Source organism: Protomyctophum parallelum (genome assembly GCF_964188405.1).
Source record: "Protomyctophum parallelum genome assembly, chromosome: 22".
NCBI lineage: Eukaryota > Metazoa > Chordata > Actinopteri > Myctophiformes > Myctophidae > Protomyctophum > Protomyctophum parallelum.
In genome coordinates this window covers 1070851-1097298 of record NC_139714.1, presented here as the reverse complement: position 1 = coordinate 1097298, position 26448 = coordinate 1070851, and the positions used below count along the sequence as shown (strand labels likewise).

Here is a 26448-nt window from a genome sequence, read left to right as displayed (position 1 = left end):
AATGTACTGTAATTATACAAACTGTTAATAAATATTTCAATCAATCAATCAATGTTATTAGATGTAGATGATTCATTCCACCAGTAGATGGAGCCATTGATCTACTGCTCCCAGAAAGGAATGAACACATACCATTATGACATTCACAAAAATAAATAACACTTTCCTACTTCACTACTGTCCGTCTCTCTCTATAAAGACTATATTAAAAGCTTCCATTATGATCTGTAAGCTTATATAAAGTAAACCTTTAAAATACATTTAAAATTAATATTTTAAAAGTACATTGATTGATTGATTGATTGATTGATTGATTGATTGATTGATTGATTGATTGATTGATGAATTTATAACCAGATTGGAGAATTACAGTACATTTCAAGCACAACTCAAAACAAAACTGTTAACTGTGGACGACACCATAACGCATTACACTTGTTTACAATAGGGCCAACCATGTCCAACAATTAGAGACGTACAAATATACTCTATATAGCAAAAAAAACAGGAAATAATCATAGGGGAGGTAAAATAAAAAAGGAAAGAAACAAACATGCATCCAGTGATGGGAAAAGGGTAGGGGGGATTCAGGTTTTACGGGGGCCAGTTTCGAATTGCGGCCGTCCGTAGGTGCCCTTTGAGAGCGGTTTTGAAGGAGTCAAGGGATTCTCAAGTCTTAATGATGGCATTCCACATTTTGGTGGCATAGGAGTGAAAATAATTTTGTCCCTTGTTTGTGCCGAATCTGGGTTGCACTGGTTAGTTGCTCTCCCTCTGGTGTTATGGGTGTGTTGACATTAAGGAAGTATTTAGCCAGGTATATGGGTATCTTGGTGCTGTATCAAATCTTGTGGACCAGACCCATTGCGAGATGCTGTACTCTGTACAACCCCCTAAACAAAATAACATGAATAATAATCAATATGTGTTTAGACAATGAGAAACATTGTGTTCTATCAGACCCACACACCTTTCTGACCTTGACCTAGATCGAAATAGCAAATTAAATTACAGATTTTGCCCAAAGTGCGTCTATTGGCTTATAGAATAGAGCCAAGTTGCTCTTATCAGCAATAATAATAATAATAATAATAATAATAATAATAATAATAATAATAGGTTGAATTGATATAGGCCTATTGCCTTTCATGAACAAAAAAAAACAACCACAGACAAACAAACAAAGAAAACAACAAACAATTCGGCCTATAATTTGTGAGAGTCTTTTCAAGGCAGTCTTAACGGGGAATTCCACTCATCTCTCAACAGAGAGAGACAGGGAGAGAGAGCTGTACATACTACAGATGTAACAGGTCCTTTGGTTTGATATACAACACTCTCAGTTAATTAAAACTAAGGATTTGTACAACCAAGTAAAATGTGTGGATCTTTTATCTGACCAAATGCCTAAATACAGACAGGCTGGAATACCGTATAGTCCACGTGTCGGTCTAGTCCCCCTACGTTATGTCATTTGTGTTCACGTTTCCTTATGCAGATTTACCTGACATGGCTGTTTTCACCTGAGGTGTTTTTTCTCACTATGCTGTGCTGTAGATTAAATAATCTTCCAAAGATGAAGGATTTACAAAGTTTTATTGAAAGATCATGATCATAACAGAACAGACTGGTGTGCTAGACCAGTCATCGCTCCATGCCCTCACATATAGCCCACTATAACAGAGATTACATACTAAATGGATCTGCGCTGAAGATAAGAGACACACAAATAAGTATAGAATATGCGCATGCATACAGTGAGTGGCAAAACGAGTGGCAAAGTGAGTGGCAAAGTCAGAGGCAAAGTGAGATTAACGTTGTTTAATGCAATCAGATAGGACTTTTCTGCTTGGATGTACTGTATGGGCTGTCAAGGCCAGAAAGTAGTTTTTTTGCCACTCAGTAGGCGTTCCCGCATAACTTCCTGGTATGATGATGATGTCACGCGCATGCCTCATACCCTCTATACATTCGCTGACAGTGTGGAGGATTCAGGTCAGCTGTTAGATTCACAGCTGCAGTTGAGATAGAATGATCACACTGGTGAGAATGCTTTGCTGCAAGACCTTTAGTGAGATTGATGTTATATTAAAAACAAAAACTTTGGACAAACAAGTGCCAAATTGCCAATACACAGTGCCTGCCACCAAACTCATCTGTGTTCTGAAAATGCCCACTCAGTAGTCTGATCAATTAATCTGCCTAACAACACTGCAGCTCCCTCCCCCGGCCTTGGGCCAGGGGGAAATCAGTTATAGAGGTTTTGCCTTTTCTTGTGACAGGTTGTTTATCCATTAAGTCCTGGGGCCGATTCTACAACAGTTTTCTGAAAGACGTGTATTGCTATGTCAGTGGTGCTCTGACATAGCAACATACTTTTCATGTCAAGGACCACCAAAATATGTATTTGGCTTCTGACCCCCCCCCCCCCACCCCCATCTCAAAAATGTTATTCCACAGAACCACCATAAACCAAAGATTATAGATTTAATAATTATCATGCTTTAAACAAAATAGCAGATCTACAGGTTCATAGTGCTGCACTAATTTTGAATAACCAAAGTATAAAACAATGGTTAAAGTGATTAAAAGCTAAAATGGCACAGATGCTTTCCCGGTTTTAATGGGTATACATGGTCACTAGAGAGGGATACAGGGGTACAGAGGTACCTAAAAATATAATTGATTCCACTGCTGACAGAATGAAGCCTGGGCCGAATGCGGGAACAAAATAAAATAAAACATATACTGCCACGAACTTCTGACCAATCACATCATATGATGTTAGGGTTTAAGTGGTTACTGTTAAGTGCATAAGTGGATATGTTTTAGTAGCCTACATGTGACAAAGTTTTAATTCTCACCCTCTTCATGGTCACTTGGCACAGAAAGACACAGAAAGAAAGCAGCACTTTCACATTCCTCTTGATTGGGGTCTCCTTGGCTTGAACATGGAGTTGGCTGCTTCTGCTGTGAACTTTGACCTTGCATTAAAGGACCACTTCACCACTTTTCAAGACAAGATGAAAAGTCTGTCTCGGTCTGTCTCATAGGAGGGATGTGGGCAGTTCAGAAACCATCCTCAAGTGACATCATCGATGGGGAATACAAGCTAATAGAAACTGCAGGCTTTCTAGTCCTGAAAAGTTGCAATGCGAAAATGGAAGCCATCGTTCTCACGATAATGAAAATCTAAACATTTTGGTAAAAATAATCTTGTTTAAAAATAATCTGCCTAATGATGATGTCACTGGAGGACGGTTTCTAAACTTCCCACAGCACTCCTATGAGACACAGACTGAGCAGAAACATTATCGTGCCATTTTATCATGGTTATTAGTGAGGACCTATTATATGAAGATAGGTTGAAAAGTGGTGAAGTGGTCCTTTAAGCCTGAAGATGATGGAGACAAAAGCACACACACGAGGACTTGCAACGCACATACTGTCCCATGCAGGCAGCACACCCCCCACACCTCCGCCTCCCAGTTCTTCTTTGTGTGTGTAGTGTCAACACACACACAGATGACAGGTCAGAATCACACACACACACACACACACACACACACACACACACACACACACACACACACACACACACACACACACACACATTGAGTTTTGGTATGGAATGAACATAATATAATAATTAGGCATGCATCGCTTTGCCTAAAAAACTGAATTATATAAGAACCGCAATTGGAAAAATCCTACACCGGTTCCCATGCATTTGTTGAAGAGACATCTATACATTTACAAATTATATTGTGATCACCAGCGTAGGCCCAAAACAAAGAAAAATCTTAACTAGGTACAGACTCAGTGAGTCACAGTCTCGCGAAAGGCCGTCATAGGCAGACCTGTATCCCGAGAGAAGACAGACTATGCAGTGAAGTGGAAACCGAGCTACACTTCCTAACCATCTGTCACATACTTCCCACAGATTACAACCACACACGGAGATTTTGAAAACATGACCAACTAGAAAAAGGGTCTCCACCAGGAGGATAGGAATGTTTAGGAGTAATATAAACTGTTTTTTGTTTGTTTGTTCCAATCTTTGCCAATCAGGATGGAATATGGGAAATGGTGCAGATCCGTGTTGATCGCACGCATGCACAATCCACCTGTTGGTGGCGCTATAACAGGCCAATGTGAAATGGGTGGGCTATATTCCTCAGCCTAGTAGGAAAGTCCGTGAAAGATTTCACGTCAAATTGCACGCTGCGTTCATGATTTGAGGCTTTTTGTTCAAAACAGGCCAATCCTGCAAAATTTGAAAGCCAATGTTAGCCGGATGGAATATGAAATATCAGACACATCCGTCTTGAGCACATGACTATGGAGATACTGTGTAACGATTTGCGGGATTTTTGGACAAAATCCGGAGGAGTAATATCCAAAAATGTGTTTTACAAAAGTCGGACTCCTGGTGGCGCTCTAAAAGCCAGATGTGAACTAGAGAGACTGTGTACCAATTTGCGCGATGTTTGGACAAAATCTGTAGGTGTACTGTGCAAAAACTTGTTTTGCACAAAGCGGCCTCCTGATGGCGCTATAACAGGCCGTTCTGGAAATTTTGGGGCAGAGGTTCATCGTTGGCATCCAGGGAGTGTGTGTGCAAAATTTGGCATCGACCGGGTTAACGGTGCCGGAGATTAGCTGCTCACGGACACACACACGGACGGACGGATGGACGGAGTGCAAAACATACTCTCCCCCCATGCCTTCGGCCTGGTGGAGACAATGACAAAAAACTCCCATATCTGCTGGGCGAAGTAAAACAATGTGCAAACACAGCAAGATTTGTGAGTTGCTGTGAGAGGAGAAGGATATCAAATAGAACACAACCACCCTAAAGACTAATCATTGTGTATCCCTGCACTATACCTGCATCGAGTGATCTTGGTACATAGAAATTGATCTATTGAAGATTCTGACTTTCAAATGTACATCATTCTTGTTTTGATTGTATTGCTGTATTGTTGTATTGTTCTTTCTGCTTTAGCAATGTAAACGTATGTTTTCTCATGCCAATAAAGCCCTTTGAATTTAATTGTGTGTGTGTGTGTGTGTGTGTGTGTGTGTGTGTGTGTGTGTGTGTGTGTGTGTGTGTGTGTGTGTGTGTGTGTGTGTGTGTGTGTGTGTGTGTGTGTGTGTGTGTGTGTGTGTGTGTGCGTGCGTGCGTGCGTGCGTGCGTGCGAGCGTGCGAGCGTGTGTGCGTGCGTGCGTGCGTGCATGCGTGAGGTACAGCACCTGCACCACTCAGTTCAGACAAGTCAGATTTTTAAAAGGCTACCGCAGTTGGACTGAAATATCCTGCACTGCTCGGTGAAAATTGTCTCTCTTTCTTTCTTTCTTTCTTTCTTTCTTTCTTTCTTTTCATGTTCTTTCTGCATACTAGATGCTGACATTTATATCCTATAGACCTCTTCCATGTTCCTGACTTCACTTTATACGTCACCCTGGACAGACACACAATTCAATTCAAATGAGCTTTATTGGCAGGAGAAAACATACGTACGTTTACATTTCCAAAGTGTCAAAATACAATAAAAAACAGTTGAACATGTGGAAAGTACTCTAGTTGGAGGAGGTACAGCATTTTGTAAACAGAGCTATGTCACATTGCACCATTATATACATGTTATACACCTTATAAAGCTTTGTTTTAATACAAATAGCAGCATGTTTTTGCAGTCACTTTGGGACAATTATAGCATTTTTTTCTCAAGACTATTTAAATATAGGCTAGTATACAAAAACTCAGATTTAAGATGTGTTTAAAGATAGATATCAGCTCTGTTTGTCTATAGCACACGCACGCACACACACACACACACACACACACACACACACACACACACACACACACACACACACACACACACACACTCTCTCTCTCTCTTCCCAAATAGTCGTTATTTATTGGCATACATCATTCGCCACGGTAAAAGTTGAAACTGCAATCAAAACAAAAATAATGGTAGGCCTACAATTGAATTTGAAAGGGAATAAAGACTTGTGTAAAAAGCTGTAACTATAGAGAAATCGATCTTACAAAAAGTAAAGGAATTGTGCATTGGGGGGGGGGGGGGGGGGGGTTGGCTGCTGAGATCAGAGCTGGCCTGCTGAGAACCGCCCACCGTCAGACTTGTAAACAGAACGCAACGTGCTCTGCTGGGTCAAAAGGACAGCGATTTGAAGGTTTGGACGAAACCCTCCCCCATCGTGGTGTAGTTGTAAAGCAGAGATCGGGAGAGAGGAGCTGGAGAGGAGATGGATTAATTGACGATCTAAACATGAAGTTATCATGGATATATGGACCCCAGCACCATTTCCATCTAGTGGTATATCTGAAAGACTGAGGGATATAGGGAAGAATGATAAGCTTTGTTATAAACTGACTGCACCGGCTACGGTAAGTAAACTTATAGAACACTGTTTTTTTCTCAACATGATGGAGGAGTCAGGGCCTCAATGCCAGATTAGATACATGATTTATATAGGCTATAATAACCAAATTAACTCATAAGGGTCCATTGGTTTAATTGTGTACAATGTGTAGCTACAATAAGGCATTTTTGCATAGGCTACAATAAGTCAGAACGAAAGTAAAGCTCAAATGCGTTTTGGAATTGTGGGTCCCAAGTGGGTGACAGCATAATAATAGGCATATGGGGTCTAATTTCCATAATAATAATAAACAAACGTGTTTTTATTGAGGACAAATTTATGCATGCATTTGTGCCTATTTTAAGGCTATAGCCTATACGTTATGTTATCTTATTTGAAATGCCAGCACTTTATTTTTATTCCTGAAAAAGTTTTTACAGTTGGTTTGAATAATCATGCACACATTCACACACATAATGATGATAAACAGCGACGGATGGCCGTGTGAGTTTGTGTGTGTGTGTGTGTGTGTGTGTGTGTGTGTGTGTGTGTGTGTGTGTGTGTGTGTGTGTGTGTGTGTGTGCGTGCGTGCGCGTGTAGGGCTTTTGGCATGGTTGTGTGTTTAAAATGGCTTAGTGTTGTTGTGCAAATGTAAAGATGGGGGATATGTCTCCCGTCTCCTCGTGTGTGTGAGGGTGTGTGTGTTTTTGATTGATTGATTGATTGAAATATTTATTAACAGTTTGTAGAATTTACAGTACATTTTAAGCACAAACTCAATACAAAGACTGTCAACTGTGAGTGGACGACCCAATTAAGCATTACACTTGTTTACAACAGGGTCCACATTGTTCAATTCATCAAAACATTTAAAGACATACAAACATTTAGAGACATACAAATAGACATTTCTATGTAGCTAAGTTCATCATATGGGAAGCAAAAAAGGGAAAAGATACAATATACAGTGAGGGAAAATGGGGTGGGGGGGTGGGGGGGATTCAGATTTTACAGAGGCCAGTTTCGAATTGCAGCCATCCGTAGGTGCCCTTTGAGAGCGGTTTTGAAGGAGTCAAGGGATTCACATGTCTTAATGACTGTTGGTAGGGCGTTCCACATTTTGGTGGCATAGGAGCGAAAAGAATTTAGTCCCTTGTTTGTGCCGAATCTGGGTTGTACATGGTTTGTTGCACTCCCTCTGGTGTTGTGGGTGTGGACTTCGTTTACATGTGTGTGTGTGTGTGTGTGTGTGTGTGTGTGTGTGTGTGTGTGTGTGTGTGTGTGTGTGTCACTCTGACCATGTTATAACACATGCCCACACCGGACATGTGTTAAGCCCTATCTCATCACTTTGCTGAGTCTACGCCAGGCAGGGGCGGCCGCATACTGCGCATAGTGTTTGATAAAGTTAGTAAAGGGCATGGAGCTATTGTATTGAAACGAAACACATTATGTTAAGATGGCATGAATTTGGTAGACACATTTTTTTTTTTACAGCTGTAGGCTACTGTATACAGATGGATGATGGAATGCTAGGCTTATGTAGCCTATAGTCAAATGGTTATGGTATAGGCTTAGGCTACAATATGAATGTATACATCAGGTGATTGGAACCACTCTTGTCTTTTTCATTAATGCATCGTGCTGCCGTCTCCTGCATTATGTCCACATTCAAAACAGTTGGTACGCAGGCCGCAGGGCCGTTCAGAGAGAGAGAGAGAGAGAGAGAGAGAGGTGTCGTTCTACTGTCTGTATCCAGCAATACCAATTGTGTAATTGTAGCTTGCATACTCGTGGAGTTATGGCACTAAACGTAAATAGTGTCCCAAATGGGGGGATTAAAACAGTCCTAATGAAATCGACAGTATTAGTTAGTTAGTGTGGTTGCTCGAGTCTAGAGTCTAGCGACACCCATATTGTTCTCTGTCCGTTATTTTTTTTGCCAGCAATTGTGCTTTTTGAGGGAGGTTTAATGTTTATTTGTTCAATGTTTGTTTTAAAAACGCCATTGCCAATGAAGGGTTTGCATATTGTCCCTCATTACGTCATATTGTCTCTTTATTGTTAATGGCATTTAATGTGTTGGCACCGTTTTACATCACCATTACATCACCAACATGAGTTAGACTTTAATATATTAGCCCCCCTCACTTCACACAGGTGTGATTTTTGTTAACTTTTGCACAACAGAAAAGTGAAGCTTTTTGTCATATGCTTCACACACTGTTGTCACTGTTGTCATGCTTCACATGACATCACAATAAAGAATACAAACAAAGACTGAATTCAGTTCCCAGGTCCCTATGCTTTGTGACTCACGTCAGTGCAGCCACACTTCCAATTTCCCAGAATTGCACCTTTCTAGTTTTATTTTGACTTCACTTATCAATGGTGGAATAATTATAACAAATTGACTTGAGTAGAAGTTCCATAAATGTATGAAATCCCAAACTTGTGAAAAGAATATTGCAGCTGCAACAATACTGCAGAGAAATGCAGGCCTACAATATAACTACCGTTAGATAGCGCACCTGGATGAGGGTGCTCAATGATCAATGTTATCCTCATAACAGCAAGTCATTAGTTACAGCGAGAGTCTAGCAAACACCAACTCGGGATTCCTGGATCTCTGCCCTCCACCATTTTCACAATTTTTATTTTTTATTGTTTACTTTATTTAGAAAAGCAATGTACAGTAACTTTTCACATCTCTTATACAAAACGAACACAATCAATTATCATATTTTCCCCATGTCCTGTGTCCCTCTTATAAGTTCTACCAGTATTAATAAGACAAGACTTATGGAACAATGCAATTAAAGTAATTCATTTCTGTAGGAGTTGATATCATTTTCCATAATAATTTGGTTACAGTCAAGTTTTTACAGTATTTGGGTCCATCTGCTTGCGTGTTGCCTATATGGGTTTCTTCATAAACTGACAGCAAATATTTTGGAATGAGAAGAACCTTGTGAAGTCTAGTAGCTATTTAGCTAGCTGGAGTGACCTAGCTTTAAGCTCCATTTAGTGTAACAGATCCTGTCCAGTAGCCTAATATCAAAGCCCAGACTGTGTTTCACCAGAATGGTTAATTAGTATCACATGTAACAGCATGGTTTCTGTGCATAGTACCTAACAATAGTGTGCAGTCGTGTCAAAACATAGTTGATTGATGATTCTTTTTCATACCAGAATGGAGTGTGATGTACAAACATTGGATCCAAATATTTGTATCATCTGTGGTAAACATTTAGAAAAAGTAAAGAAACAAGATCCATGTCACAAACCCCAAAGCAGATGCAATGGTGCTCAACAGATGATGATGATGATGATGATGAAAACCCTGGCTCCAAATACAGAAAATATACTATCCTTCAAATTAAAGATATCTTATCATGTATCATGTTGCTGAGCAAACTACACCAGTCAGAATAAGTTGCAAATGTTGAGAGTGAGAGTATGCCTGCACCCGTCTCATCAAGAAGACTGAATAAGGTTGATAATAGTAACAGAGACAATGAGGAAGGTTGATGAAGTTGTATCGTCGGCTGCTCTTGTATTATATAAACATCATAAAAGCTATCTTAAACCTCTAAAGGAAATAAAGCAGCTTCCAGACTAAACAAAGAATCAGAACAGCAGACCAAATGTTCACCTATTTTAATTTAATTAAATGAAAGTGATGACACCAAACAAAGTGTTATGATGACATACTGAAGACACATGGTCCATGATTTTCTTCATCAATATAACAGAGCTGTAGAGCTTCAGATATTATCTGAAGCTCTACAGCTCTGTTTTTTCGTGGACGTGCAGCTTCTATCAGTGCATATTCCATGGGGACACTTTCAGAGCATACCACATCAGACCTTTCAGCTCAATCTACAATTCAAATTGTAATGTATGAGATTTTCCTTCAGTTTCCAGGATCTGTATTTACATCTTCCTCAGAGCTCAGAGTCTTCAGTATGTCATTATAACTCTACTAATATACTGTATTGTATGATATTTATCTTCATCCAATCAGGTTACGAGAGCATAGTGTTGGTATATGGAGCCAGGTTTTTATGAACATCATCATCATTTCTCTGTTGAGCAACATTTAGTGTTGAAGGTCTTCTACTGCAGAAGTTTTGACATTATGGATCGTGTCACTTTCCTTTTTCTATTTGTATTTGGATGTTTTTTTAACCATGTTGTAATAGTGACCGCTATTCACGCTGTCACATTTACTATGTAAACATGAATGTCCTGTCAGTCAGTTAGTCACCTTGTGACATCACGTGACATCATCAGGGATGGAGATCCCTCATCAATATTAAGCCCATAATAGGAATGCCCTTATGACATCACGTGACATCATCAGGGATGGAGATCCCTCATCAATATTAAGCCCATATATAGGAATGCCCTGATTGATGACATCCCTAATGTCATCAATATTGGCCAGCAACTCTACATCTGACCTCAAACCTCAAACGCTTAGATCTCCATAAATGGAGCTGACCTGTTGAGCTGACGTTCCATATTGTTTGTTGATCTGACCTCATTAATCCCTGTATACTGAAGACACGCTCGATGTATGGCCAGTACATAATTAATTCCATATTCTATCTAATGTCACCCAGGCCGATGCGTGCACGTGACCTCGCCCTAAGGTCTACAGTGTCAGGGTTCTACTATTGTCAATGGCTACTGGACATGCTCTGTTAGTATCCCAGGCGAAAAATAAATATATTTATTCCATACTTAAGTACACTTTTAGCACAGAAAGTATGTTAAATGTATACTTGTAGTGTCTCTAATCATATTAATAGTACATTTTTGCTAAATATAATATAAGTGAACATAAATTAATTTGTGATTTAGCACATTTGTGATAAGTGTACTAAATGAGAAATATATTTCAAATAGTATGAAAATATGCTTTTCATGAGTGCATTAGTTTTATGTTTACTTTTGTCTAACTTAAATACATATAATCACAAATACATTTGTGATTATTATATTTTAAGTCCATTAGCAATATATTCATAGCAAGTTCTCCTGAACATGCATTTATTGTAAGATGTACTTTAATTATAATAATTAAAAATACATTTGTGATTATTATATTTTAAGTCCATTAGCAATAAATTCATAGCAAGTTCTCCTGAACATGCATTTATTGTAAGATGTACTTTAATTATAATAATAAAAAATACATTGGTGATTATTATATTTTAAGTCCATTAGCAATATATTCATAGCAAGTTCTCCTGAACATGCATTTATTGTAAGATGTACTTTAATATAATAATTAAAAATACATTTGGGATTATTATATTTTAAGTCCATTAGCAATATATTCATAGTGAGTTCTCCTGAACATGCATTTATTGTAAGATGTACTTTAATATAATAATTAAAAATATATTTGTAGATTGTATTTTTTAAATGCACTCTTAGCATATTTTAAGTAAATATATTTGTAGATTGTATTTTGAATACATTATAAATACAATACAAGTATAAACTTTCAGTATATTAAGTTTAAGTATATTAAGTACTAATGTGCTATAAATACTGCCAGGTGAAATGGGAGTGGCTAGAGGAAGTCCATTTCCCAGCATACACTGGGGCGCCAAGGACCGTGTGTTATTGTTCTTATTTGTGTTATTATTTGAATATTAGAATGTATACTGGAGTTATGTTATGGGTAATTGTGTAGGGTTTTGTTGTGGAGTTATTTGGTGATTTATGTTGTTTTATGTGATTTGTTAGTAAAACCATGAATATAAATGTCTGTTGGTTTGATCAGTCCCTCTCCCCTTTTCCCATTCATATGTATAGTAACATGGTTGCTCCAATTAAGAGTTATATATGCAAATATATGCAAATTTATACTTTTCCGATGTATATATATAATATATATATACTTTGGAAAAGTATAAATTTGCATATATATTATATATAATGCTTAAAATGTATTTGGAGTATAAAAGTCATTAATTTGAAGTATACTTGTATTAGTTTCAAGTATACTATCAAATATATTTTAAGCACATTAGTTTGTAATGTTATTATATTAACACATTGGTAGTATATTTTAAATGTATTTATTTAATACTTGATATACACTTATAATACACTATAAAAATACACTATAAATATAATATAAGTCTGCTTTTCACTCATTGGAAAAAGTATACTTGGGATACTGGAAGTATATTTTCAATTTAACACTATTTTTTTGTAGAAAAGGGTTAAAAAGTATAGAAAAAATATATTTAAGATATGTTTAAGTAGATCTGATAGTGTATTCGAGATAACAAAGTATATTTTAAGCACATTAGTTCATAATGTTATTCTATTAACACATTGGTAGTATATTTTAAATGCATTTATTTAATACTTGATATACACTCGATATATTCGAAAATACACTATAAATATAATCTAAGTATGCTTTTCAAAAGTATACTTGGGATACTGGAAGTATATTTTCAATTTAACACTATTTTTTTGGTCACAAAAGGGTTAAAAAGTATAGAAAAAATATATTTAAGATATGTTTTAGCACATCTTAAGTGCAACTTAAGTATAAAAAGTACAACTTAAGTAGTTTCAAAATAGCACAATTTAAATTCAAATAGTTTCAAGTACAAATAAGTACATTTAGTATACTTTAAAAAAGTATACTAAATATATTTCTTTTTCACCTGGGATGTTACACTAAATGGAACTTAAAGCTAGGTCAGATAGCTACCTGATTTGCCATCATTCCATTCTTTTCATATTCCAAAATATTTGCAATGATTTACCTGTCGGTTTATGAAGAAAGCCATAGGCAATACAATGCAGATGCGGTGGAGCTAAATACAACTTTACCTTAAGCAAACATGTTAAATGATTATATCAACTCTACATGAATGAATGACTTGCTGGTATGAGGATAACATTGAGCATTGAGCTTGGTTTGCCTACCATTGTTTAAGCTGTATATACTTTCACAATTTCTCATTTGTGACATTTCATATATTTTAGGGACTTCTACTCAAGTGAATTTGTTATTTTCCCACCCTTGCATAAGTGAAGTCAAAATAAAACTAATCTGTTTGATACTGTAGATTTCATTTAGGACTGCTTTATTTCCTCCCATTTGGGAAACCATATACGTTTAGTGCTGGATTCAGCAGAACCACACCTTCCATTCAAGCCCTCATATGTGTTGCTATGACAATCCATGTCAGAGTCACTATACAAAGTAAAGAAGACACTCTACATAGATTTACATTTCTGCCTATTGTAGGTATGTGTTCAAATATCAATTTCACCACTTTTGCAGTGTCGTATCTGGTCTGGTGCTCTTCAGCTCTTGTGGTGGTGTCAAGATTTGAGCATTTTAATAAAACATACGACCATGAACTTTACAGAGGTAGACGAGGAAAACTTCAGTTGTACTAAAACCAAAACCTGAAGGCTTCTTCCACAGTTCAAAAATATAAACACAATATTTTGTTTATTGTCATGATTTGTAAAGATCTGAGTTGGCTTTGTCCGAGGCTTACAGATCTTTAAATAAATACTTTTTGAAACGTCTGGAGAAAGGGGGCGGGACTGTGACTCTCTATAGACCGATTCAGAAACGGGTCTCATGGTCGCAGGCAACGTATTTCCTGTAGGCGGAGACGACATATCTGCGGTGTAAACAGTCGGCTCTTCTACTACTTTGAATGGGAAATTGACTGATGTAAGTCTGCTCAAACGTTAGACTTTTAACTGCTTTTTACTAACACTAACTTTACAGATGCCCAGAACATCGGAATGAACCTGTGTAGTTTATGGCTGCTCCAACAGTAGTGGCAACATTCAACTTTGGAGAGAAACGGAATGTCAAAAAATACACAGCGGTGGCTGAGACCAGAGCCATAGAGTAATGGTTGAGACGAAGCAGTGAAAGGTCCTGAAAGATACATAATGTCAGTCATAACTCACGTTATACGGCCACGTATGTCGGACTACTAACACACAACACATGGAAAGAGGAAGTCATTGAGTTTAAAAGTTAAAGGGACACTTTGCATATGTTAATAACGTTTAGAAGATGTAGAACACTTTCCTGGGAGACTTTATGTGTGTAATATGTGGTGTTACATATTTTAGATTTCAGCAGTGAGCCCAGTGTCTATGATGTCATCGACACTGGGCTCACTTCCTTCCTGGACTACAATTCCCATAATTCTTTGGTTCACTGCTCCTCCTTGTGGATAGGGGGAGGGCTGTCTTACTGAGACAACATGTAGTCCAAGGAAGCTCTTAGAAGGAAGTGAAGTGGTCACGTGACTGGGATGCGCCATGACACTTTCATGGACACTTTCAAGGGAGCCAAACTACACCCAGAAGTTCGGCAGAATGCACTGGAGCCAATGAGAGCTCAGTGACCAGCTCATGAACAAACATTATTTATGAATGACTGAGACCTTTTGTAAAGTGATCGCTTCTGGAAAATAAAATAATATATATAACACGTTATTTTAGGCTGTCTTATTTTTTGATGTGCATACTACTTAATGTGATTTATTTTTTCAAAGAGCAGAGAGCAGCCCAGGCAGAAAACTTACTATGTGCTCTTCTATAAATACCTCAATAAAAATAAATAGTTATTAAGTCGAAAAACAACCACTCAGAAAAAACGTGTGATATCACTTATGTCTTCTTTCATATTCCTGAACCAATTATATGACAAAGCTCGCAATTGTTCATGAATAATGTTTGTTATGAGCTGGTCCAGCCGGCTCCATTCACTGCCATGTATTCATTGCACTACCGGTGTGAGTTTGGCTCCCATGAAAGTGTCATTGCACAGCCCAGTCACGTGACCACTTCACTTCCTTCTAAGAGCTTCCTTGATGTAGTCCAGGAAGTAAGTTACCCAGTGTCCATGCAGAGCATATTTTGAATTATCAATTTCTAATCATGACAATGTGGAATATTCTTTGAAACGTTTTAGCAACAACACAAATCTTGTATGGGGGTTCCTGGCACAAAATACTTTTAGGATCCTTAGTTGGAAAAGTACTTAATCTGGCGGTCCAAATTAATAACTACACTTCAGGAACAAGCCGTACAAAAATGCAACCCTGCAAACAATATTTACAAGCAACTTTACAGAAAAACAAGCCCAACGTTGCTTATAAAAAGCGGACATGGCAAACCTTGTCTTCACATAATTACTCACCACGTTCCAGTAATACCAGTATAAATAATTATGATTGCATTATTGCATTATATCATTCAAACCTTGCCCACAGTAACTACAGTTTAGAGCATAATTAATGTGGGTGTAATATTTATTTTCATTGTCAAAGTAGGAACCATTTACACAGATTCCGTATCAGAAGGCATCATTAGGAGGGCGGACCGGTCCGTGCATTATTTAGTTCCCCCCTGTGAAGTGTTGACCAGGTATAGCCTACTATGGCGTTAACAGTGTCAAACACACACAAACCTCTCTTGTCCCTAAGTGCTTTGAGGGAGTCCGAGAAGAGGTAAGCTTAATTGTATTTGTTTGTGTTATTAAGCATTTAAACAGTAATAGATGTGAGCCTTTTTTATGATGACATTCAACTTCCATCTTAAACTTTAAAACATACAGTATATTTCAAATGATACACTTAACAATGTTGTTTAATCCATCATGTGTCTCCCATAAAGAATAAAGCCAGTGTACACTTAACGGCAACTTGGTAGAGGTTTGGGTTATGTAGTTACCTAGACCTAGAATGCCTGTGATCATTTAATTATACTTCGTAAATTTTCATGTATCTCAGGCATAGCCGGAACAATCGATGAACTGATTTTACAAATACGTCCTGTTTACCGCAGACGTCATCACCAGTTGACCAGGGAAACACAAAAGTTTGCGGTCACACAATTGGCAGGTGGTGTGATTAATTACCCAGCACCTATCGCAAAGCACCTGCCAATTGTGTGACCGCAAACTTTTGTGTTTCCCTGGTCAATTGGTGATGACGTCTGCGGTAAACAGGACGTATTTGTAAAATCAGTTCATCGATTGTTCCGGCCCCCCTCGCCCGGAGAGAAAGATGTCCGTGTGCATCTCTTGAAAAAGTGGAGATAATTGACTACATGCACGTTTTGTGCCAGAACTTTCACATGGATATAAAACTAGAGGACCATATTTCACTCCACGTCTTTGGAATTATTTAATGGGCGAGTTCAAACAGAGCATTTATCACATTTATGCCGCGCATATTCCAATTCTACCAGGATTACCAGAAGGGATCTATGCCTGAGATACATGAAAATTTACGAAGTATAATTAAATGATCACAGGCATTCTAGGTCTAGTAGTTACCTTGCCATGATGTATCTCCAAAGGTGGGCAAATCATTAGCACTTCAGAAATGCAACTTTTTATTTCTTGTAACATTTGGAGTTGAATTGTGGCATAACATGTTTTCATCATTTACTTTTTAAACCAACAGGTACTTTCTGGTATGCCCTGTTTGCAAGAAAACCCAGGGATTCCTGTCAACGCATCTGCGTAGGGTCTGCATGAAGGTCAAATATGGAGGAACACCGGAGTTGTGGAGAGCAGCGGTGCGGAAGGCAAGAAAGGAAGCTAAAGAGGTTCTGGCGAATGGCAGGGTGTTTAGTTACGAACACCTTCGCAAAATGATGACTAATGCTGATCCACTCAGCAGGTAGGTGGAACAGGAAATCTAAACAGAGGCCAAAAAGACACGGCTTTGTGGTGAGAGAGGACTGGAGTGACCGAGAACGATGCAGAGAACCGAAGCAGATGGAAACGGATGACTTCTTGTGGTGTAGCTGAAAGAACAAGATTCCAATCATGACAAATAGTTGTTAATGTGATTCATGTACTAGTCGACAAAGATCACTAGGGTAACTGGCAAACACTGTAGCACTGTGCCAAAATACACATGGGACACATGCTTAACTGCTTAGATTGGGAGGGTGGGACTGTACACACTACACCAGGGAAAGCGTCAGACATTAATCTGCCATGTTCTGCACAATATTGACATTTTCTCCATTGTTAGTGGGGTGCCATTGGATGTTCTTATGCGGCCAGGAAGCCGTGCACAGCCCGACTGCTCAAAAAGAACAGGGCATTTGTTCATCACTTATATGCTGTGGCTACGGGAGACACACACAGTTTAGTCAAACTTCTTCTTTGGGCTAATCAGGGGTCGCCACATTTTCATGCACCTGGTTTCGCTTTCTGCATCTTCCACTGGGACCACCTGCATGTCACCTGCCATTGCCTCAATCGCCTCTTCCTCCTCTTACCTGGGGGTTCCATCTCTTAGTTGGCAGAGGAAGTGTAGCACCCAGGATTACATTAGATACTTGACACTGGGTGAAAAAAATGGGTTGCAAAACCATGGGATTCAAATAATATAAAAAAGGACCCCCAGTTTGACATGCATATTAGTCTACAGACCCCATTTAATGGCATTTCTATCTCTGGGACCCCCAATTTATATTGTAAAATCATTGTTAATTTGACTCTGAGAGTGCACAAATGGAACCACATGGACCCTAAGGGTTCATTTGCTTCCATTTGTACACTCTCAGAGTTACAGACCCATAAGGGTCCATTTTGTTCCAAACTATCATTTAGCTGAGGACCCCCTGGAACTCCCTCAAGGACCCCCGGGGGTCCCCGGACCCCACTTTGGGATCCTACCCTCACGAAAAACATACAGTAATCCTGGTCTCTATACTGCCTCCCCATGGTTGGTCAGGGGCTGCCTGATGGAGAGGAAAGGAACTGGAATAATGTGTTCACTACGTCCTACCTGGGAAATGCGTAATAAGAAGCGCCCTGCTCACTCCTCATGCATGAGCTCAGTTCAGGGCTCTCCCCAGGTTGGTAGAGGGAGAGTAGCGCCCAGGATTTACAGCTTAGGCAATTGGCACTATGGGTGAAAAATGTGTTGCAAATATTGTGGTATAAAATGTAATTAAAAAACAAAAGCACTTATCCTGGCTTGTAATCACATTTGAGGCCATATAATTGGAATATATCTAGTCTTTAAATATATTTGATTTGTGCACAGATGGCCATATTTGTACACGTACATCACATGATAATGTGAACCATGTTCTTTGGTCGGCATCAGTTAATTTACTCATAATGTTGTAATATTTATTTGTATTGTTTGTTTCAAGTATGATTGAGGAGCTGCAGCGCCGCCGCATTCTGGTGGTGACCGATGTCCAGCGAGAACTCCACAGACCTGGCTCCACCTCTCAGCAGTGACACTTTTACTAATTCACTGACGTTCACATGTTTTGCTCGTTGTGGATTGTGGAGCATGTGCATGACATCTGATACCGTATCACCTTGCAGTTGCCCAGACGTGAAGTGGAAGACCATGCCCAAGAAGATGATGGCAGCAAAGGGTCTGTACAAGAAGCACTCTCTGGAACATCCACTGCTGAAGGGCTTCAGCACATACCTGAAGGTGGACATCGATAGGTCTAATCATAAACAGGAGGTGAGGAATATTAGCATAATCCATTCCATCTCACCTCAGTCCTAGTTGCACGGACCCCCACTCCCATATCAGCCCTACTGTTTTCCCAATGGAGGCCAGCGACATAAAGTTACAAACTGACACCTGACACTTGCAGATTCTGAAGCTACCAATGTAACATGCTTTTATTTTCAGGTTCAGAATGTGGCCCGTTTCCTTTATTACATGAACCCACGGGAAGTGTCCCTTGAATTTGTCAGGAACAAGGAAAAGACCAGAAAGTACCTCCGTGAGCTCGATGATGCAAAACTGAAACATCAAACTCAGCTGACTTACATCAAGAGTGTGAAAAGGTTGGTAGTATTTGGTGTGAATTACTGGCCCTCTTGTGATAACTTGGGAAACCTGCAGTTAATATGGAATATGAACTTCATTGACTTTGATACATTTTTGATATTTTGTACCTTAATCTCTTTATTTTATTGTGTATATATAAGTCTTAAATAGCCATTTATTCCAATAACGATTGCTTTAGAGCAGGGGTTATTTTTGCCGACCCTGCACGCTTTATATAGTGCAAGTGAAATTCATATGCCCGCCTGAAAATTAATTTTCTGTTCATTAAAGCGTTTGAGAGACAGGAAGACCCCGTTCATGTAACCAACACTTTATTGCAATTATTATCAGAATTTAAACATTTGAATGTCTAACAAAACATTTAGATTTAACCAGAAATATCACTTATAACACCATCAAATATTTGTACTTCCTTGGTCAGATTCCTGATGTACCACACGTACACCACCGACCTGAGGCTTCAGAATGTGAAGCTCTATGAGGACTGTGTGCACTTCATTCATTTCACCAGAGCTCTCCAGAATAGCTCCTCCAAGAAAGTGAGCAAAGAGATCACCAAAAAGAAGTGAGTTGACTGGGCAGAGCGGCCAAGAGGTCAGTGCTCGGTGCAGTGAAGGAGTAGAGGAGTGATCGAGGTGGCCCATCACACCGCGGCCGCCCAGGGTCTTAGTGCCTGACTTTTTGTCAGGTGAAACCTGACTAATGAAAGCTCATGAAATGTAGACGACATCGTCACCACCTAGTCATACTGACGGCCTAGCCTGATTGGCTGCCACACACACTGCCTAAGCCAATGGGAGTGTAGTATGATTGCCTGCCTCCTATGCTATGCCACACACATTGCGAAAGGGCTGATTTCCACACCGCAGCGAGCAAGCTTTACCACCGCAGCCTCGAAGCGACAACAGCTGCTAATTTTATGAGCTGGACAGCAGGAAAGCCACAACAAAACACAGTCATTGTTTTAGGCTCATTTTCTTTACTTTTTAAACCAAATACTGGCTCACTGTGATGCGGGCCAAACCGGCTCGCGGTGGACCCACGAGGGGACGAGACCCCCCTGTCCCCGGTGACAAATACGTCTCTGTTTTTAATAGGGATGGAGCTCATTAGTTTTTATTGATAACGATCACCTTATTGATCAGGCTTATCGAGCCGGGTTCTTATCGAACCTACATTTCTATTATTTTGTGTAAAGACGGGATAAAATAATATTACAGAAACTGTTAACTGGTTAATAATGTGTACCGTCACTTTTTTGTTTACCCGAGCAGCGATGGTTGTTAGGTATCAATACACTTTTAGACCGACATGTTTGTGCCAGCATGGATGATTACATTTATTTCTTGATCGCCTCTTGTCTTGATCGTTTGAACATGACGTAATGGACCGCTATGCTCGATAACAGGCTTGATAAGCCCAAAGCTTATTGATACCGGGTACTCAATAAGCTTGTTATCGTATTTTTTCGGGTGTCGATTATCGAGCTCCATCCCTAGTTTTTACCCACTATGCAAGCACCATCCCCTACTGTTGTACTCTGAACAGGGACAAATTAGCCATTGGGCCAGTGGGGCCGTGGCCCAGGGGCCCTTGGCTCTCAGGGGCCCTTCAGGGAAATTGGACCGTAAGGTACTAGGTTTGACGCCCTGAAAAGGGCTCCTGGGGCCCTTCATTGGCCATTGATTTTGTTAAATTTAGGTCAAAAAGATGATAAAAACACGGAAAAACACCAACATTTTGCGCGCACGCGCGCTATGGGGGCCCTGCAAAAATTACCGGCCCAGGGGCCCTCGGGGGGTTAATCCGTCCCTGACTCTGAATATCTTTGCCAAAGCATTGCTGATGTGCAAGCTCTCAACGGGTCATTGTGAGCTTGTAGATTGTCTATTTTCACAGAAGGTGCACCCCAGGACACTGAGGAAAGGGACACTATGGTTCAAGTGATTACATCATGGTATCTCTTGTTTTTCATATAGGTATAACATGTTGATAGAGGAAAACAAATTGACACCAAAAGACTGCCTTGCTGTGCTGAGGGCTGCAAAGAAGGACTTCTTGATCATTTTGGGAAAGGTCTACCCAGAGAAAAGCACAACCCTGCATGTGGCTGAGTGTGCCTTCGCGCTTTACTATCTGGAGGCACTGGTGATCCTCAAACACCTCCAACGACCAGGTGTGGTGAAGGGCATGACTGTGAGTATTACTATGTTATTCTTTATTGATTGCGATATGTATATCCGATGGTGTGTTTTCATCCCGGGCCGTGTCTGTGAACAGCTGATATCAGGCACCGCTGGACCCATCCACATGAAACTTGCATGCACACTCCCCGTGGGCCAAGGAGGAACGCCCACATTGTTCAGATTATGGTGGCACTATAACAGTAGGGCTGGGAAAAAAATAAAGATTAATGATTATATCACAAAAATGTTCATAAAAAGTTCATAATAATTTTTGTATTATTTATTTATATATTTTCAAACGTTCTAGCACTATAAAAGCAAAGTAACTTTGGAAACAATCGGAAAAAATTGCAATATCGAATCAAATCGCAATATAAATTGAATTGGCACCCTAGATATTGATATGGTATCGAATGATAACATGTCGAATGATAACAGGTCTCTTCACACTTTGGCCTATAAACCGTACTGTAGGTCATATACAGTACAATTCTGTTTTATTACTTCCTGATTTCTTGGCTCATGACATGCTGCCATGCCCATTTCCATCTGACTAGATGACATTCTGATACGATTGGCTTCAAACTTTGTGAGAGGTGCCCACACTCTGAAAGAAATAAAAAAATGTCAGAATTTGTTGCCAGGCAGAAACTAGGCAATTTTTACTGAGGGTGCTATAAGGGAGCTTGATTAATAATGGAGGTGCTATGTCCCGCACACAGGTTTGTTTTGGTTTTATCCCCAAACACACACATTTGGACGGCTTTTTTCCCCAGTTTTCTTCCCCCAAAAAACAGCCTTTGGGGAGCAATTTCACACCAGCAAACAAGCAAGCATTAATGAACAGCTATTAATGCGGCCGGATGAAATGAGAGAGTGAACTTAACAAAATAATTAATTGAAAGACTAAACGACTACACGCCAGGCTACTGTTTTCAAAATCAATAAATGCCGACTTCCGGCATACACCTATTGCTCTACGGCTGCAGACCATGCATATCCAACACAATCTTGAGCATTATGGATTATCAGTAAACCAATTAAGTAACCAACACAAAATCGTGCATACGTAGTTAGAGGGACCACGCCCAATCCATCTTTATTTTAATTGTGCTGGGAATAGCCTATAGCCAATTAAGCCAAATATTTATATATTTGTCAGTGAGAGAGTGAGATTGGTGCATGGCAACAGAAATACAGTTGTGTTGCCTCGTCTTGGTTTGTTCATTTACAATGTGCAGTCACGTTCGTATAGAAACCTGACACTGGCACTTTTCTAGCACAAATGTATCGTCCATTTGGCAAAATGTTGGCATATATCGCCCAACCTTGTGATGTCCTTTTTTATGCAGGTGGAGGAGTGGATCGACAGAAAGACTACGAAGTCGGGCCATGCAATCATTGGAGTAAAGGACCACAAGAACGGAGCTCAACAAGTCGCCATGTTTGCCCTGTCACCGAAGCAGGAGCTGGTATGTTCATCAGATTTCCTGTCGGAACCCAATCGAAAACTGTTCAATTTCATTTAATTTAATTTTATTTTATTTCGCACAATTCATTTGTCTTTCATAATTCATTAGTCTTTCATACCTATCTGATACACCCATGACGAAAAGGAGCAGGAAGAAGAATAAATTCTTATAAATACCGTACCTTCCCCCTTTACACTCAAAAGTTAGTTTTTACTTTAATGATTGGCTCATACACATCTAAAAAAAAAAAGGGAAAAAAAGAGTAAAACAAAACAAGCAAGAAGTTGAGCAATGACACGATAGCTAACCTATTCGTCGGCTTCATATTGCCTAAATATTTGATTTTTGTCATTTCTTTTAAATTCGCAAATATTTCTACAACCCTTTAAATTGTCATCCAGAGAATTCCACGTTCGGATTCCTGTTATCGAAGGACACATCAGTCTTTGAGTGGTCCGTGCAAATTTATGTTTAAAGTCAAATTTCCTCCTACTATCCCCACTTTCTGAACTGGGTTCGAATAGCTGTTGTAGATGAACTGGTAATGTTTTGCTTTTTGCCCTGAACATAATTAATAAGGTTTGTAGCTTCACGACATGTTCAAGTTTCAATACCCTCTATTTTATAAATAGACCATTTGTGTGCTCTCTATAATGCACGTTGTGCATGATTCGTACTGCTCTCTTCTGTAATAAGTAGGTTCAAAGGGAGACATTGATCTTAATTCTTAATTCTCCACCATCAGTGGTTTGACATTTACTTCAACCAAGTGAGGCCGATACTCCTGAGCGCCAAGCCTGACAACAGGAAGCGCAAGCGGAAGGCCAGCGATGCAAACTATTTCTTCATCTCCACCACAGGGAGGCAGATCCACAATCCCTCCAGTGACCTGAAACGTCTGCACAACAAGTACGAGAATATGATCTATTAACCCATTTAGACCTGACGTCGACATTAAAAAATGTCTTCTAAATCCTGAGAGTTTTCTGAAATACCTATGTTTCTATATCAGTGGTTCTCAACCTTTTTCATGTCAAGGACCCCTAGAATTATCTGTATTTGGCCGTGGACTCTCATCTGAAAATATGTAGTTCCAGGCACCCGCCAGAAGCAAAGATTTTAGTTAAAAATGTTCGTTGTGGCCCAGGCGGTGGCGTAACCGTCTGGTGATCCAGTCGCAGTGTGCCGCGGATTCGACTCCCGAGCCCGACACGGCCTTTACTGCATGTCATCCCCCCATCTCTCTGCCGTTTCCTGTCAGCCTACTGTCTGTCCCTTATTAAAAAAACAACAATAAAAGGCGTAAGCCGCAAAAAAAAAAATCTTAAAAAAAGAAAATGTTCGTTGTAAAAGAATATACATTCAAAGATTTGGCCACATTTTCACGATTTTTCAGAAATGGCAGACCTACAAGCTCATAGCGTGGCACACAGCTTGTAGATCTGCTATTTTTCAATAGCTAAAGTAATAATAAATTATTAATAAATAAACACCAACAGGGTTTCCCGTTCAGCATGGGTTAACAGATGTTTCAGGTGAGCTGTGTCGAGATAAATGTTATTAAAATGTCCTCTCTTAATTTTCATTTTAGAGTCGGAAGACGGTCAGTTACGAGCCAAGAGACACGCCGAGTCTTTGAGACTGCTACCAAGTGTATGAGCGACATAGACAAGTCTTTGGTGGCCGACTACCTCACTCATACCGTTACAGTGGCAGAAAAGCATTATCGCATGAAGGAGCCAGACAATATACTGAAGGCCAATCAGCTGCTGGCTAAGCTGGCTGGTGAATCCAGGTGAACATGTGTTACACTTTATGTATCAATAGAATTTATAATACAGTGAAGAAATTGTAGCCATGATCAAACTCCATCATGAACTATATTGTAGGCCAACGGAACTCTGATCTTATACTTTTAAGAGCCCAGAGAACAAAAAAAAGAGAGGGGAAAAAAGGAAGATAAACGTCCCCAGAGCTGAAGGAATCATCAAAAGCCGGAGAACCAAAGGATCTATTATGGCTATGGAGTGAGGAGGTCTTCAGATCTTCTGCTAACAGGCTTTTCTTATGCCTTTTGGCGTAAAGCCTTCCTCAGCGTGTATCTGAGATACTCAGAGATACTCAGATACACGCTGAGGAAGGCGGAAACCTTTTCATTCCAGATTAACCCTGTTAATCATTTGTGTTATCCCCATTATAATTGTCTGAGCAATACCTTAGTAAGTAATTAATAGCTCTTGTAATTTGCTTAATTAAGTCTGTACTGCATATTGATGTCTGGAGTTTGCAAGACTGTAACCCCTTGTGTTTTTCACTCGCCTGAATAGATTATAAACCTGACTTTTTTCCATAAATAAGGTAACTTGTGTGAATAATATATTGGAATTAGAATTAAGTAATACCTCTAGTCCAGACTATACCCCCTTTTGTTTTTCATGAATAATGTAACATACCTAAAAAAAGATACCTCACATTCAATGACATCTCTGCACATCTGCATTGCATTTCAATGTTTAAAGGGATATTTCAATTTCAAAATAACGTTTTGTAATTCATACATCAACTCAGGCTTTTTGTGAACACCCCAGTTTGATGAATCCATCATGATTCAAATTGAGTTTTAAGTTACAATGGGTTTGTATAGGAAGTTTATAGGGCAGCTCAAATTAATATCGAATATCTACTTCAATGAAGAACTTATAAACTGGGGTATTCACAAATGCCTGAGATGATAAAATGAACAACGTTTTTTTAAACTGAAATATTCCTTTAATGTGAGTTTAGGGGTTAAGATTAGGGTTAAACGGAGAAGTTCACCCAAAATGTTGAAGCATTGAATTCATGGAGTTTTTGTCGCATTCCTAAACCAATAATTTGATGGTTGGCGAACCATAAAAACTCAATGTTAATAGTATTTGTAGTCTTATAGATAGCATTAGCACAATTTGCACCCTATGGCCAGAAAAGTCATAGATGTATGTGTGTGTGTATATATATATATATATATATATATATATATATATATATATATATATATATATAGCATAATAAAATAGATGCCTCAAGTCATTGGCCACTGCAGTTCATTTGAGCGATGTGTCTCCAGTGAAGCTAGGAACGAACTATAGACATAGAAAGGTAGACGTTCTATGTCTATTCATTGACATGCTGCTGCTAACGCTGTGCTTCACAAGGAATCTCGGGAAAGCTTGCCTCCAGGTTGCCTTCAACATACCCCAGAGCCAAAGGAGGCGTCAACCTTTTTATGTCTATGAGAACAATAATGAAGTCTATGGCCCAATCCACTCCCTTGCTGACTCAATGAGCCCTCACTGACTAAGCTGCTCGTTCATGTGAAGTCTGCGAGGGCTTGAGGGATGTCCCATCATCATCGATGCTGACTTTGGCAAAGAAATTACCCACAGTTCATAGCGTTACCAGGGGAATGAGGGGGATCCTCCGAACGTCAATCATTTAAGTATGCAAATTAGTTATGTATCGTGGTTAGAATGTCAACAAACACAA

The 26448-nt window shown here is 39.3% G+C and overlaps 1 protein-coding gene and 1 long non-coding RNA gene across 2 annotated transcripts in view; both read left to right on the top strand.

Annotated features, from left to right (window-relative positions):
• The window catches only part of LOC310853603, a 762466-nt gene that overhangs the window by 216620 nt on the left and 519398 nt on the right, over positions 1-26448 (top strand). The gene's annotated exons all lie outside the window — the stretch shown is intronic.
• LOC310853551 (uncharacterized protein) overlaps positions 16957-26448 on the top strand; it is a gene marked incomplete at both ends in the record, with an annotated part of 61528 nt that continues 52036 nt past the window's right edge. The window contains 8 exons of the mRNA XM_083757931.1: positions 16957-17105; positions 18601-18687; positions 18782-18929; positions 19104-19261; positions 21245-21461; positions 22804-22923; positions 23669-23832; positions 24515-24708. Of these exons, the coding sequence (XP_083614057.1) occupies positions 16957-17105; positions 18601-18687; positions 18782-18929; positions 19104-19261; positions 21245-21461; positions 22804-22923; positions 23669-23832; positions 24515-24708 (1237 nt within the window). The remainder of the gene's footprint in view (positions 17106-18600; positions 18688-18781; positions 18930-19103; positions 19262-21244; positions 21462-22803; positions 22924-23668; positions 23833-24514; positions 24709-26448) is intronic.